Genomic DNA, 13,177 nt, shown 5'->3' on the forward strand with positions numbered 1-13,177 from the left:
TCCAAAAGATTTTGCTGTTTATCCCCAAAAGATTGAGCTGTTAGTCTCCAAAAGATCGAGTTGCTAGTCTCCAAAAGATTGAGCTGTTAGTCTCCAAAAGATTGAGCTGTTAGTCTCCAAAAGATTGAGCTGTTTGTCCCCAAAAGATTGAGCTGTTTGTCCCCAAACGATTGAACTGTTAGTCTCCAAAAGATTGAGCTGTTAGTCTCCAAAAGATTGAACTGTTAGTCTCCAAAAGATTGAGCTGTGAGTCTTCAAAAGATTGAGCTGTTTGTCCCCAAAAGATTGAGCTGTTAGTCTCCAAAAGATTGAGCTGTTAGTCTCCAAAAGATTTTGCTGTTAGTCTCCAAAAGAGTCAGCTGTTTATCCCCAAAAGAATGATCTGTTTGTCTCCAAAAGATTGAGCTGTTTGTCCTCAAAAGATTGAGCTGTTTGTCCCCAAAAGATTGAACTGTTAGTCTCCAAAAGATTGAGCTGTTGGTCTCCAAAAGATTGAGCTGTTAGTCTCCAAAAGATTTTGCTGTTAGTCTCCAAAAGATTTTGCTGTTTATCCCCAAAAGATTGAGCTGTTTATCCCCAAAAGATTTTGCTGTTAGTCTCCAAAAGAATGAGCTGTTTGTCCCCAAAAGATTGAATTGTTCTTTTTCAAAAGATTGAGCTGTGAGTCTCCAAAAGATTGAACTGTTAATCTCCAAAAGATAGAGCTATTCGTCTCCAAAAGATTGAACTTAGTCTCCAAAAGATTGAGCTGTTTGTCCCCAAAAAATTGAGCTGTTAGTCTCCAAAAGATCGAGTTGCTAGTCTCCAAAAGATTGAGTTGCTAGTCTCCAAAAGATCGAGTTGCTAGTCTCCAAAAGATCGAGTTGCTAGTCTCCAAATGATTGAGCTGTTAGTCTCCAAAAGATTGAGTTGCTAGTCTCCAAAAGATCGAGTTGCTAGTCTCCAAAAAATTGAGCTGTTTGTCCCCAAAAGATTGAGCTGTTAGTCTCCAAAAGATCGAGTTGCCAGTCTCCAAAAGATCGAGTTGCTAGTCTCCAAAAGATTGAGCTGTTAGTCTCCAAAAGATTTTGCTGTTAGTCTCCAAAAGATTTTGCTGTTTATCCCCAAAAGATTGAGCTGTTAGTCTCCAAAAGATCGGTTGCTAGTCTCCAAAAGATTGAGCTGTTAGTCTCCAAAAGATTGAGCTGTTAGTCTCCAAAAGATTGAGCTGTTTGTCCCCAAAAGATTGAGCTGTTTGTCCCCAAAAGATTGAACTGTTAGTCTCCAAAAGATTGAGCTGTTAGTCTCCAAAAGATTGAACTGTTAGTCTCCAAAAGATTGAGCTGTGAGTCTTCAAAAGATTGAGCTGTTTGTCCCCAAAAGATTGAGCTGTTAGTCTCCAAAAGATTGAGCTGTTAGTCTCCAAAAGATTTTGCTGTTAGTCTCCAAAAGAGTCAGCTGTTTATCCCCAAAAGAATGATCTGTTTGTCTCCAAAAGATTGAGCTGTTTGTCCTCAAAAGATTGAGCTGTTTGTCCCCAAAAGATTGAACTGTTAGTCTCCAAAAGATTGAGCTGTTGGTCTCCAAAAGATTGAGCTGTTAGTCTCCAAAAGATTTTGCTGTTAGTCTCCAAAAGATTTTGCTGTTTATCCCCAAAAGATTGAGCTGTTTATCCCCAAAAGATTTTGCTGTTAGTCTCCAAAAGAATGAGCTGTTTGTCCCCAAAAGATTGAATTGTTCTTTTTCAAAAGATTGAGCTGTGAGTCTCCAAAAGATTGAACTGTTAATCTCCAAAAGATAGAGCTATTCGTCTCCAAAAGATTGAACTTAGTCTCCAAAAGATTGAGCTGTTCATCTCCAAAAGATTGAGCTGATTTAAATCGCCAAAAGATTGAGCCGTTAGTCTCCAAAGGATTGAGTTGCTAGTCTCCAAAAGATTGAGCTGTTTGTCCCCAAAAGATTGAACTGTTAGTCTCCAAAAGTTTGAACTGTTTGTCCTCAAAAGATTGAACTGTTAGTCTCAAAAAGTTTGAACTGTTCGTCTCCAAAAGAATGAGCTGTTATTCTCCAAAAGATTGAGCTGTTATTCTCCAAAAGATTGAGCAGTTATTCTCCAAAAGATTGAGCTGTTAGTCTCCAAAAGATTGAACTGTTATTCTCCAAAAGGTTTAGCTGTTTGTCTCTAAAAGATTAAACTGTTATTCTCCAAAAGACTGAGCTATTCGTCTCCAAAAGATTGAGCTGTTCATCTCCAAAAGATTGAGCTGATTTAAATCTCCAAAGATTCAGCTGTTTGTCTCTACCTGGATGTGGTTTCCAGACCAATTTTGCGAAAGGATTTATCAAATTGGTGGAAACTTCATGCCCAGAAAACTAGCATAACAGCTGTATTGAGTTGTCTCATATATTAACAAGTAAACTGGGGAAATATTTATTTGATTGATACTAAAATATTCTGATTAGAAATTTATCGTGTTCATTGAGTAAACCATTTACATATATCTTTCTTATCTTAATTTAAAATTATGAAATTAATCATTGGTAAGATTAATATGAAGCATATTTTCAGCATGTAATAGAAGTCATATGGACTTCAACAATTACTATACCAGGTTCATGTTTGATGCAGACTTTTGAATTAGTTGCATTATGTTTCATGCAACACGTAGATCTTTTTACAAGATTCCCTATCAGCAAATATAAAATAAGGATTTTTCTTTTTTAACCCTCCATCATCAGATGGGCAATATAAAATGCCTTTCATCTGTGTCTCGTCCAAAACAATTTTTAACTGATATTTCATTTAAATTGCGAAAATCATCTTCTCAAAATTTCAAATGTAGGTTTCCCTAGGACCTAAGTTGTGCATATTGCTTTTTGGGACAAATCGGTTAACAAGCCGCCATCTTGGATTTTGATAGTTTAAGTTTGTTACTTTCTTCTCAGAAAGTACTGAAGGGATTTTTCTCAAACTTTGTATGAAGTTTGTAATTGAGAACTGAAATGGAGAGAAAAGATTCCTCTTTTCATTGTCAGACATAGATCATTCTTTGGTGGGCACATAGATCCTTGGATCTCTTGTTAAATAAACAAGTAGATAATTCTGGGGGACTGGATTGGTGTTGTACAAAAATAAGAAGTGAATCACAATATCATCTTTAACAAGTTTATTGAATAGATTTTATTATAAATATGATAAACATAAATTTTAAGAGAGAAGAAAATAGACATCTCAGAGAGAACAATGATTTATCGTACCATATTATTGAGTAGTTAATAAAATCATAACTAAAACAAGACATCACCTTGATGTCAGTCTTAATTCACATGTAAACATTGATGAAAACCATGCATATCTTTAGTAGTGTAAAAATAGCAATGTTCTATAAAAAAAAAATCATGTAATTATTCAATGAAAATCGTGCGTAGCTAATGCCTCAGTACAAGTATGAATTCTTGTTCCATATTAAAAACTGTAATAGGATTTTTGTTAATGAAATGTCCAATTACTGAATTACCACTGTTAAATGTAAATATTCCAAACATGTAAATAGATTTATGTATCTAACAAGTGTAAAAACCTACTTGATGTCGAATTTCAAACATATTTCACATGTTGAAATTAAATGAAGATACTGCAACAGTAGTGCAATACTACTAGAAACATTTACAGCATGTTCTATGTAAAAATATTTTTCACATGTCAATAATATTTGATGAAAATTACAAAAAAAAAGAAAAAAGAAAAAAAAAGTTCTGTGCAATTTAAAAAAAAAACAACATATATAACATGTACATCTTCCCAATAAAAAAAGTGCAAAATTGTAATCGATGTCATTTCATTTCTGCTTTTAATTTTATTCATTCATACTTTTATTATACATTACCTATATATAATATCAATAAATCCTAATATACAGGTAAAATCCTCCTTGATCTCCCAAGGATTGATACAATACTGTTTGTATCCACCCTGTACTCTGACAGACTGTCACAGTAAATTGACAGCATTACAATGGCGAAGTTCTTACAATCATTGACAAAAATTTGTTCAAAGATCTTAAGATCTAGTAAATAAGCCTTCTTCAGTTCTTGGTCCCACAGATTTCTAAAGGGATACAGAAAATTCTTTTGAAGATTACAGAGGATGACAATGCTGCAGCATCCACTTTCAATGCAGTTATTTTAATTTGTCTTGTCATGTACCAGTATACATCCATATACATAAGTTGTTGCGCACAGAACCTTCAGTTTGGTATTATGTTGTCCAGGGATCTGACAAAGGTAGCATGTAGTTAATGTAATATGAGGTATATATAAAACCACATGAATTATTGCTTGATTGAAGTTTCATCTAAAACTTTCTGAGCGAGTGTTACACAATATAAAGGAAGCAAAAAAAAATGCCTTCTAGAGTATTAAGTATGTCCACAGATGTAGACACCATTCAAACGATGAAAATGCATTGATAGATCTGTTAGGACAGACAGATCTGTTCATGCATAACACCTACCAGTGAACAGGAGGTAGGGTAAATATCTACCAATCAAATCTGGCATACCACAATAATTTTGATGTATGTTACAGGGTTTCAGCACTTCCATAGACCAACAGTAACAGGATATTGTCTAATATCAACTTTTCACACATTCATCAGTAAAATCTCTAAGAGATAATTTTTAATGCCAAAAACTTAAACATGTACATTTAATAGTGAGTGCTACGTAATAACTCATTGCACTGACTCCAGTGCTGCTGAAGCCCATTGATCGACTTTAGTACTCTATTTCTGAATCTCTCAGAAAATATAGCTAAATGGACCAGGCTTCTAGAGGCAGAGCTAGAGCAATACAAATCGGATGATAGGAATTAAGTTATACTTTAGAAGCAGAAGACAACAAATCAAAATGGGCCGAGGACAAAAAATCAAAATGGGCTGAGGAGGATCAACCTCCAGATGACATCCCTCTGCCACCAACTGGTGGTCTATTTCTGTTATCAACTGTTGATCAAGATTTTAGCAGAAATATTAAAGATGCTCCACCGCCGACAGAGCATAAATGATACTCATCATTTGAACAATAATTGGTGTTAAATCATGTATATATATGTCTAATTAACACAAAAAATAATATAAAATAATTTACTATTTACTAATTTACTATAATGGTACATGCGCAATTAGTACTTCATTCCATATAGGATATAGTGACACGGAATTTTTTCGGGATGCAATTAATTATTTTTCATATTTTTAACTTAAAGTAAAATTAGAAGCTCCAATTTTTCAACTGTGGTAATGGTGTAAAGTAAGTAACTTTTGCAACTGAAAAAAATACTTAATCGTCTGCTCCTGTTTTTGATAGCGAAAAAAATACCATTTGTCAGCAGTGGAGCATCTTTAAATGTATACCTATTATACGGATAAGTTTGTCACAGCAGGGCAGTGAATCACCAAACATCATTTTTGACACACATGGGCATATAGCCAGAAAAGGTTTATTGACACACATGGGCTTATTACTTGACAAAAGACCTTACATGTAATTGTGGCACACGAACTAAATGTTACCAAAAACAATATTCACATAACATACCGTTTCAACAGATCCAAAGTTCTTGCCTGAAACAATCTTTCTGACACACATGGGCTTATTGTCATACAAATTGGATAATAACAAGACAATCTATGCACCCACTTATTCCCACACCTGGCCTTATTGTTTTTTTACCACATGAGTGGACCTAAATAAGCACACAACTTTGAACCAGTTGTATTTGTCAATCTACAGAAGGATGGTGGTATTGAAATTGATTTTTGGTATGCTTATGTTCCTAATGAATTACCAGACCATGTTAATATATTGTCAAGCTGGCTTTTATTTAATGTGTAATTCAAATAAAAATTGGAATCTCCTGTTTTTTTGTTTTTTTGTTTTTCTTTTTGGTATTTTGCAGGACAAGCTCCTCCTTGTACATGTTGTATTGAATGAATTGCACAAGAAACAGTTCTATTGGACCAGTCATATTGCACAACAAAAGACACATGACAATCATATAGGATTATATCAGGTAGATGTATGTAAGCAAAAAAGAATTCCAAGCCTTTTTCAACTTCATGTCCATTTCATCGAAATTAAAAAAAATAGCTGTTCTTCATGACATAAATCTATTTTAGACCCTAAGAAAATATAGATAACATACTATCATATTTTTTTGATAGTTAGCACCAAGAAGGGAGGGCTGCAGGACAGTTAAGAAGGGAGGGCTAATTCATCACACCATAGGAATAGCATTATATTTGTATATGTGTTGTGATATCTTATAACTGAGAATGTACTTTAAACAAGAGGCCCAGAGGGCCTGTATCGCTCACCTGGTTTGTAATGCCAAGTAATGTTCTGCATACAGGTTCATTGTTTCTTTTCTGAATGAATTTTAATATTAACCTCTAAATCCCCTATTGGGCCCAACCCCTCCTGCCCCCAGGGGGTCAGAGCCAAAATTTATACAAGTTCTGTTCCCCTTCCCCCAAGGATGTTTATGGCCAAATTTGGTCATAATCCAAGTAAAACTCTAGGACAAGTAGTGATTTATAGGATTTATCTCTATTTCCCCTATTGGGCCCCACCCGTCCTGCCCCCAGGTGACCAGAGCCAAAATTTATACAAGTTCTGTTCCCCTTCCAAAAGGATGTTTGTGGCCAAATTTGGTTACATTCCATGCAGAACTCTATGACTAGTAGCGATTTAAAGGATTTACCTCTATTTCCTCTATAGGGCCCCACCTCTCCTGCCCCCCGGGTGTCAGAGCCAAAATTTATACAAGTTCTGTTCCCCTTCCCCCAAGGATGTTTGTGGCCAAATTTGGTTACAATCCATGCAGAACTCTATGACTAGTAGCGATTTAAAGGATTCACTTCTATTTCCCCTATTGGGCCCCGCCCCTCCTGCGCCCGGGGGATCAGAGCCAAAATTTATACCAGTTCTGTTCCCCTTCCCCCAAGGATGTTTGTAGCCAAATTTGGTTACAATCCATGAAGAACTCTAGGACAAGTAGCGATTTAAAGGATTTACCTCTATTTCCCCTATTGGGCCCCGCCCCTCCTGCCCCCCGGGGACCAGAGTTAAAATTTATACAAGTTCTGTTCCCCCTCGCCCAAGGATGCTTGTGGCCAAATTTGGTTACAATTCATGTAGAACTCTATGACTAGTAGCGATTTAAAGGATTTACCTCTATTTCCCCTATTGGGCCCCACCCCTCCTGCCCCCGTGGGGTCAGAGCCAAAATTTATACAAGTTTTATTCCCCTTCCCCAAAGGATGTTTGTGGCCAAATTTGGTTACATTCCATTCAGAACTCTATGACTAGTAGCGATTTAAAGGATTTACCTCTATTACCCCTATTGGGCCCCGCCCCTCCTGCCCCCGGGGACCAGAGCCAAAATTTATACAAGTTCTGTTCCCCTTCCCCCAAGGATGTTTGTGGCCAAATTTGGTTACATTCCATTCAGAACTCTATGACTAGTAGCGATTTAAAGGATTTACCTCTATTTCCCCTATTGGGCCCAGCGCCTCCTGCCCCCGTGGGGTCAGAGCCAAAATTTATACAAGTTCTGTTCCCCCTCCCCCAAGGATGTTTGTGGCCAAATTTGGTTACAAATCATGAAGAACTCTATGACTAGTAGCGATTTAAAGGATTTACCTCTATTTCCCCTATTGGGCCCCGCCCCTCCTGCCCCCGGGGGGTCAGAGCCAAAATTTATAAAAGTTCTGTTCCCCTTCCCAAAAGGATGTTTGTGGCCAAATATGGTTACATTCCATTCAGAACTCTATGACTAGTAGCTATTTAAAGGATTTACCTCTATTACCCCTATTGGGCCCCGCCCCTCCTGCCCCTTGGGGATCAGAGCCAAAATTTATACAAGTTCTGTTCCCCTTCCCCCAAGGATGTTTGTGGCCAAATTTGGTTACAATTCATGTAGAACTCTATGACTAGTAGCGATTTAAAGGATTTACCTCTATTACCCCTATTGGGCCCCACCCCTCCTGCCCCCGTGGGGTCAGAGCCAAAATTTATACAAGTTTTGTTCCCCTTCCCCCAAGGATGTTTGTGGCTAATTTTGGTTACAATCCATGCAGAACTCTAGGACAAGTAGCGATTTAAAGGATTTACCTCTATTTCCCCTATTGGGCCCCGCCCCTCCTGCCCCCGAGGGGTCAGAGCCAAATTTTATACAAGTTCTGTTCCCCCTCCCCCAAGGATGTTTGTGGTCAAATTTGGTTACAATCCATGCAGAACTCTAGGACAAGTAGCGATTTATAGGATTTACCTCTATTTCCCCTATTGGGCCCCGCCCCTCCTGCCCCCGGGGGGTCAGAGCCAAAATTTATACAAGTTCTGTTCCCCTTCCCCCAAGGATGTTTGTGGCCAAATTTGGTTACAATCCATGCAGAACTCTATGACTAGTAGCGATTGAAAGGAAATGTTGACGGACAGACGGACGCCGACGGACGCCGACGGACGACGGACGACGGACGCCGCGCCATGACATAAGCTCACCGGCCCTTCGGGCCAGGTGAGCTAAAAACATAAATGCTCCTGTCTCCGCATCACAAAATGAGACATGGCAGAATGATACGATAAAAACATGGGTTACATAATATATGTCAACTTTGTATAGTTCAACTGTATCTCTGATTTTACATCTATAAACAACATAGAAAATAATGTTATACACCCTCATACTTCCTCGATTTTCCCAGGGGTTACTATCACTGTTGTAATATCAAGCTTTGAACTGTGCCATTGCAAAACTGTAGGCCATGTGTGCTACAACAGATGAGACAGTTAGTTTGGTCCTTTGATGTGCATCAAAAGGGGTGGGCATAACAGCAGTGAGTTTAACCCCTGGAAAATCAAGGAAGACCCCCATAATGACAAAATGATTCCGAGTGTTTATGTACACAACAAAGGGTTAGGAACCTATCTTAGGAAAAGGGGCATTTATTATGATAATTATGATACATATGATTTCTTCCCTGAACAAGTCAGCATATATATAGAATTCCTATAAATGAGATAGATCATTATCAATGTGACTTCTGGACCAGCCAAGAGTCACATAATTCAACAAGATACTGGGATCCTACAAATCATCACACGGAAGAAAAAGATGAATATAATCATCAAATAATATTATTAACGAAGTTGTGTCAAACCATCACTGACACTCTCAAACTAAACGATTGTACGATTGCCCATCTTCTTACAACCAGCTTCATATAACACCTGTAACAGTTTTATAACCTGATCATTAAATTCTCTGCCCTTGTATACTGTATTTGTTTATCCCGCAATCAACATAGATGTACATTAATGTCGACATACACCTATTACATACATTTGCTGTATTTGACACCAATAAATGCTTTGTCTTAAAATTATGAAGGTTTTATTTAGAATTCTTTCAGACTCGGTATAATCTTTAGGGGAAAAATAGTCCCCCCCTGATAATTACAAGACACTTTGCTCAATCAAATGACTGATGAGATCAGTCATTGAATTAAAATATGATCTTATGAGGCATACGGAAAGACAAAACTTTATTTTGCCTTATTTTGATACTATAGCTTTTAATTATTACCTCTGACTATTGGTGAAGGAAAACAATGGCTTATTTACAAGGCTTTTAAAAGGTACGAAACAGCCAATGCATGTTCACAAATATGCTAGCGCTGTTAATATTGACAACATATGTTAAGAATGCGTAGTTGAAATTGTAAACATTACTGCTGTGTAAAGGTAAGACCAGAACCTTTTACTCCAGACTGATACACATCCTACCCTGTTTTCTAATATAGCCATTTACACAGATCAGATTCATTCATACAGCATACATGTGCGTTATCAATTACAAAAAAAAAACACAAAATTTACTCAGAAAGGTTTTTAAATGACTGCAGAAAGTTTCTAAATTAGTTGTCATAACAACATGCAAAGCTTTAATACACAGTACTTGCGAATATGAATGATTCCATGTTAACACATTATATATATGTTTCCATTGCCATAACCTTAAAAATAACCCCCAAACACTGAGGATGCTATCAAAAAATGATGTGAGAAAAAATTACAAGTTTCATGGACACATTACAGATAATGGTAAATAAATATTTTTTCATACAAAATCTTAACATAAAAATATCATACAAGGACGCTTATAAATGCTGAAACACTATGTAAGATAACAGCCACTGTCCAACTTCTCGACACAAAAAGCTCAAAACTGTTATTCTCATGAACCTGTGTCAAAAATTTAGACCTAAGTCCAATTTTGACTAAAGTTTGTTAAGAAAAACCAGGGCCAAGTCTACGTATGTATCACCTTTCAGATCATGAAGTTAATAAATCACCATCTTCGTCATCTCACCAACCGTAAATGATTACCAGAAATAAATAGTCAGTTAAAAATCTCTTGGCAACTTCACCTTCATGAAACAATATATATATATATCACTATAAGAAATTCCCCTTTATCTGAATATGAAATCCACTACAACAAAGAGGAGATTGCACCATTACACAAGATCAGGGGTTGTCAGCTTTGTAGCACAGACTAGTTCACTATGAACGACGGTGGGGGAGTAAGGGTCATGTTGAGATATGATTGGGCTGTGTGATGCCGTTCTGTTTAGATAAGTCCCCCACACTATCCCGCTTCTTCTTCTCCTCCTCCAAAGCCTTGTGCATGTCGGTGTAGTAATCCAGGGCGGTCCGTACCGGCTGAATGATGTCTGCCTACAATCACAAATATAAAGGGTTCCCTATACCTGATAAAGGTAACAAAAGAGAAGTATCTGTCTACAACCAAGCTATTTAAAATACACTAGAAATATCTGAAGGACATATTCCCCTGCCTCTAATTATGAAATCTGGACATAACACAATAAAATGTGGCCCCACAGATGGTAGTTACCAGGTATCGACCTTGTGTTTTACTCAGGGAACTCCATACACTTTAACATTAAAAAGTCATAAAACAAACCTTAACTCAAACCTAAACCATCTTGAAACTTTTTTACCTCATTTTGATCAAAGTCTGATAAAAAAACAATTTAGTGATATTTTACCTCAATCACTGGGAACAATTCCCCCAAAGACTCGAACAGAGGAAGAAGAGCATATTTAATGAAACCAATCTGAGACGAGGATTTGTTCACTTTCTCTCGATCCATGAACGGAGCCACTGGTAGACCTTCAAGCTTCTCTACATCACTCTGTGAAACAAAGTAATATAATATTGTAAAGCATTTAACATGTACCAGTATTGAAGACATACTTTTCTTTTTTTTTAATAAAAATACCTTGATGGATATGAATTGTGAATTATATGGCTCTACATCCTGTGAAGCACACTGAGCTGTAAAAGGCCCATTAGACCCGTGTTGTACATCGTAAGAGAAACCCTCAGACTTGTGTTGTATATTTTTAGATACATGTATAAAAGACCTCTATAGATCTAAAATACATTTTGACTTTTTGACCTGACATGTATTTTGGAAGTTGTTAAGGTAGCTCCATACTTTTGGGAAAACCCATGTCATTTTTTTCTAACAGGTCTTATTTTCTTGCATTTATCATGTAGATTTCAAATCTGTAAAGATAAATGGGTGTTCTCGAACTACTTTTTGAGATATTTGAGCTTGAAATATACCATTCATGCAAATTTGCTGACCGAAAATAGAAAAATTCATAAAATTATGTTTTCTATAATATTAGGGTGAATGTAGTCTCGATCCTGTTGATTTTTTGTCCTAAATTTCTTACGATAGAACAATATACAAAACTATTTTATTTTTACAAATGCTAACTAATTTTTGTTATTTCCCAGGACCGTTTCTATACGTAATTATCATGTTTTGCCATATTTTCGCCCGTAAAAAATCAATGAATAGGCCAAAAAGGAAATGAAAACCCATGTCAATTTCACAATATTTGTATATGATATGCCCAAGGTAATATGTTTTTCAAATATCATATAAAAACACAGGGTCCTAAATAAAAATTTCACAATTTTGTAAGCTTGAAGTTTGTAACTCGCAACCCTACCCCCATTTCATCCAGTGCTAAGATGGGTTATATTTGACTATTTTTTGAAAATCATGCCGCAAAAAAACATTCCACATCAGTTCATACGTTTTTGTGATATTATATCTGGTTTATGTCTGTTTGTTTTTATGATTTTCTCCAAATTGTGTGTTTAAAGGAAATACGTATGCGATTTTTTTAGAATTCCGGAATTTCGGTCCGGCCGGGTCCCCTCTTATGATTTATAGCGACGTACGGCACTTCCGGTGTTTAAAAATCCATTCCCATTTACGACAGGGACCGCAAAAACCTCAGAGATACCATATAATTTTCACTTCACTGCTTTTATTTGATTTGTTTAATGAATCTAAACATTTAATAATCTATGTAGAAAATTTTCACCAATTGAAAAAATATCCAAGTGTGATGTCGTGGCGTATCGGAAACCATTCTAGAATTTAAACCAACCTCCGCAACTTCCGGTATAGCGTCATATGAATTGTGCAATTTTCAAAAGTATGGACCTACCTTAATAACTTTAATAGGACCAATTTTAGTAAAACATGTCCATTTAACCTATTTAGATTATTTCTTACCTGATCAATCCTGTTTTTGATAAAGTTTTGCCAATATATATTATACAAAAAAAGATGTTCAGAATACGTAAACCATAACTTGAAAGAAAGCTGAAGAGACAATGAGATTATGCTGAAGATTTGTGCAGGCTGATATGAAAGTGTGGTAGATCTTGTGTTACCTGGTTGAAGAACTCTTGTAGAAGACATTCTAGCCAAGGTTCTGCCACATCCATTGGGCGACATTCATTAGAAATGTCAGCTACTTTTATCAATATCATTAAGAGCTGACAAAAACAAAAGAAAGTGGGGAGAACAAATGAGAGAGGGGAAAAACAATAGATGTTCCATAACAACTAGCCAGAATACAATATAAACACATGTCAGTTGGATGGTGAAAAAAATTAGTCAAAATATGTCCAGTAATACAGGAATAAATCAAAAAGCAAAAGTTGTCCTTTGATACTAGGAAATTTTGGTTTGGATTATTAGATTGTTTTTGATTTACACTTTACTTTCAAATTTGAAATTGAA

The 13,177-nt window shown here is 36.3% G+C and overlaps 1 protein-coding gene across 3 annotated transcripts in view; it reads right to left on the minus strand.

Annotated features, from left to right (window-relative positions):
- Window positions 1–3,131: 3,131 nt before the first annotated feature.
- The window catches only part of LOC138316732 (high affinity cGMP-specific 3',5'-cyclic phosphodiesterase 9A-like), a 68,974-nt gene continuing 58,928 nt past the window's right edge, over window positions 3,132–13,177 (minus strand). For 2 of the 3 annotated variants that reach the window (XM_069258403.1, XM_069258394.1), the window contains 3 exons: window positions 12,826–12,930; window positions 11,111–11,257; window positions 3,132–10,778 (listed from right to left, as the gene is read on the minus strand). In XM_069258403.1, the coding sequence (XP_069114504.1) occupies window positions 10,632–10,778; window positions 11,111–11,257; window positions 12,826–12,930 (399 nt within the window). In that variant the 3' untranslated portion in view covers window positions 3,132–10,631. The remainder of the gene's footprint in view (window positions 10,779–11,110; window positions 11,258–12,825; window positions 12,931–13,177) is intronic. The other variant, XM_069258398.1, reaches the window with a different exon arrangement.

This window comes from Argopecten irradians, chromosome 1 (assembly GCF_041381155.1).
Source record: "Argopecten irradians isolate NY chromosome 1, Ai_NY, whole genome shotgun sequence".
NCBI classification, from domain to species: domain Eukaryota; kingdom Metazoa; phylum Mollusca; class Bivalvia; order Pectinida; family Pectinidae; genus Argopecten; species Argopecten irradians.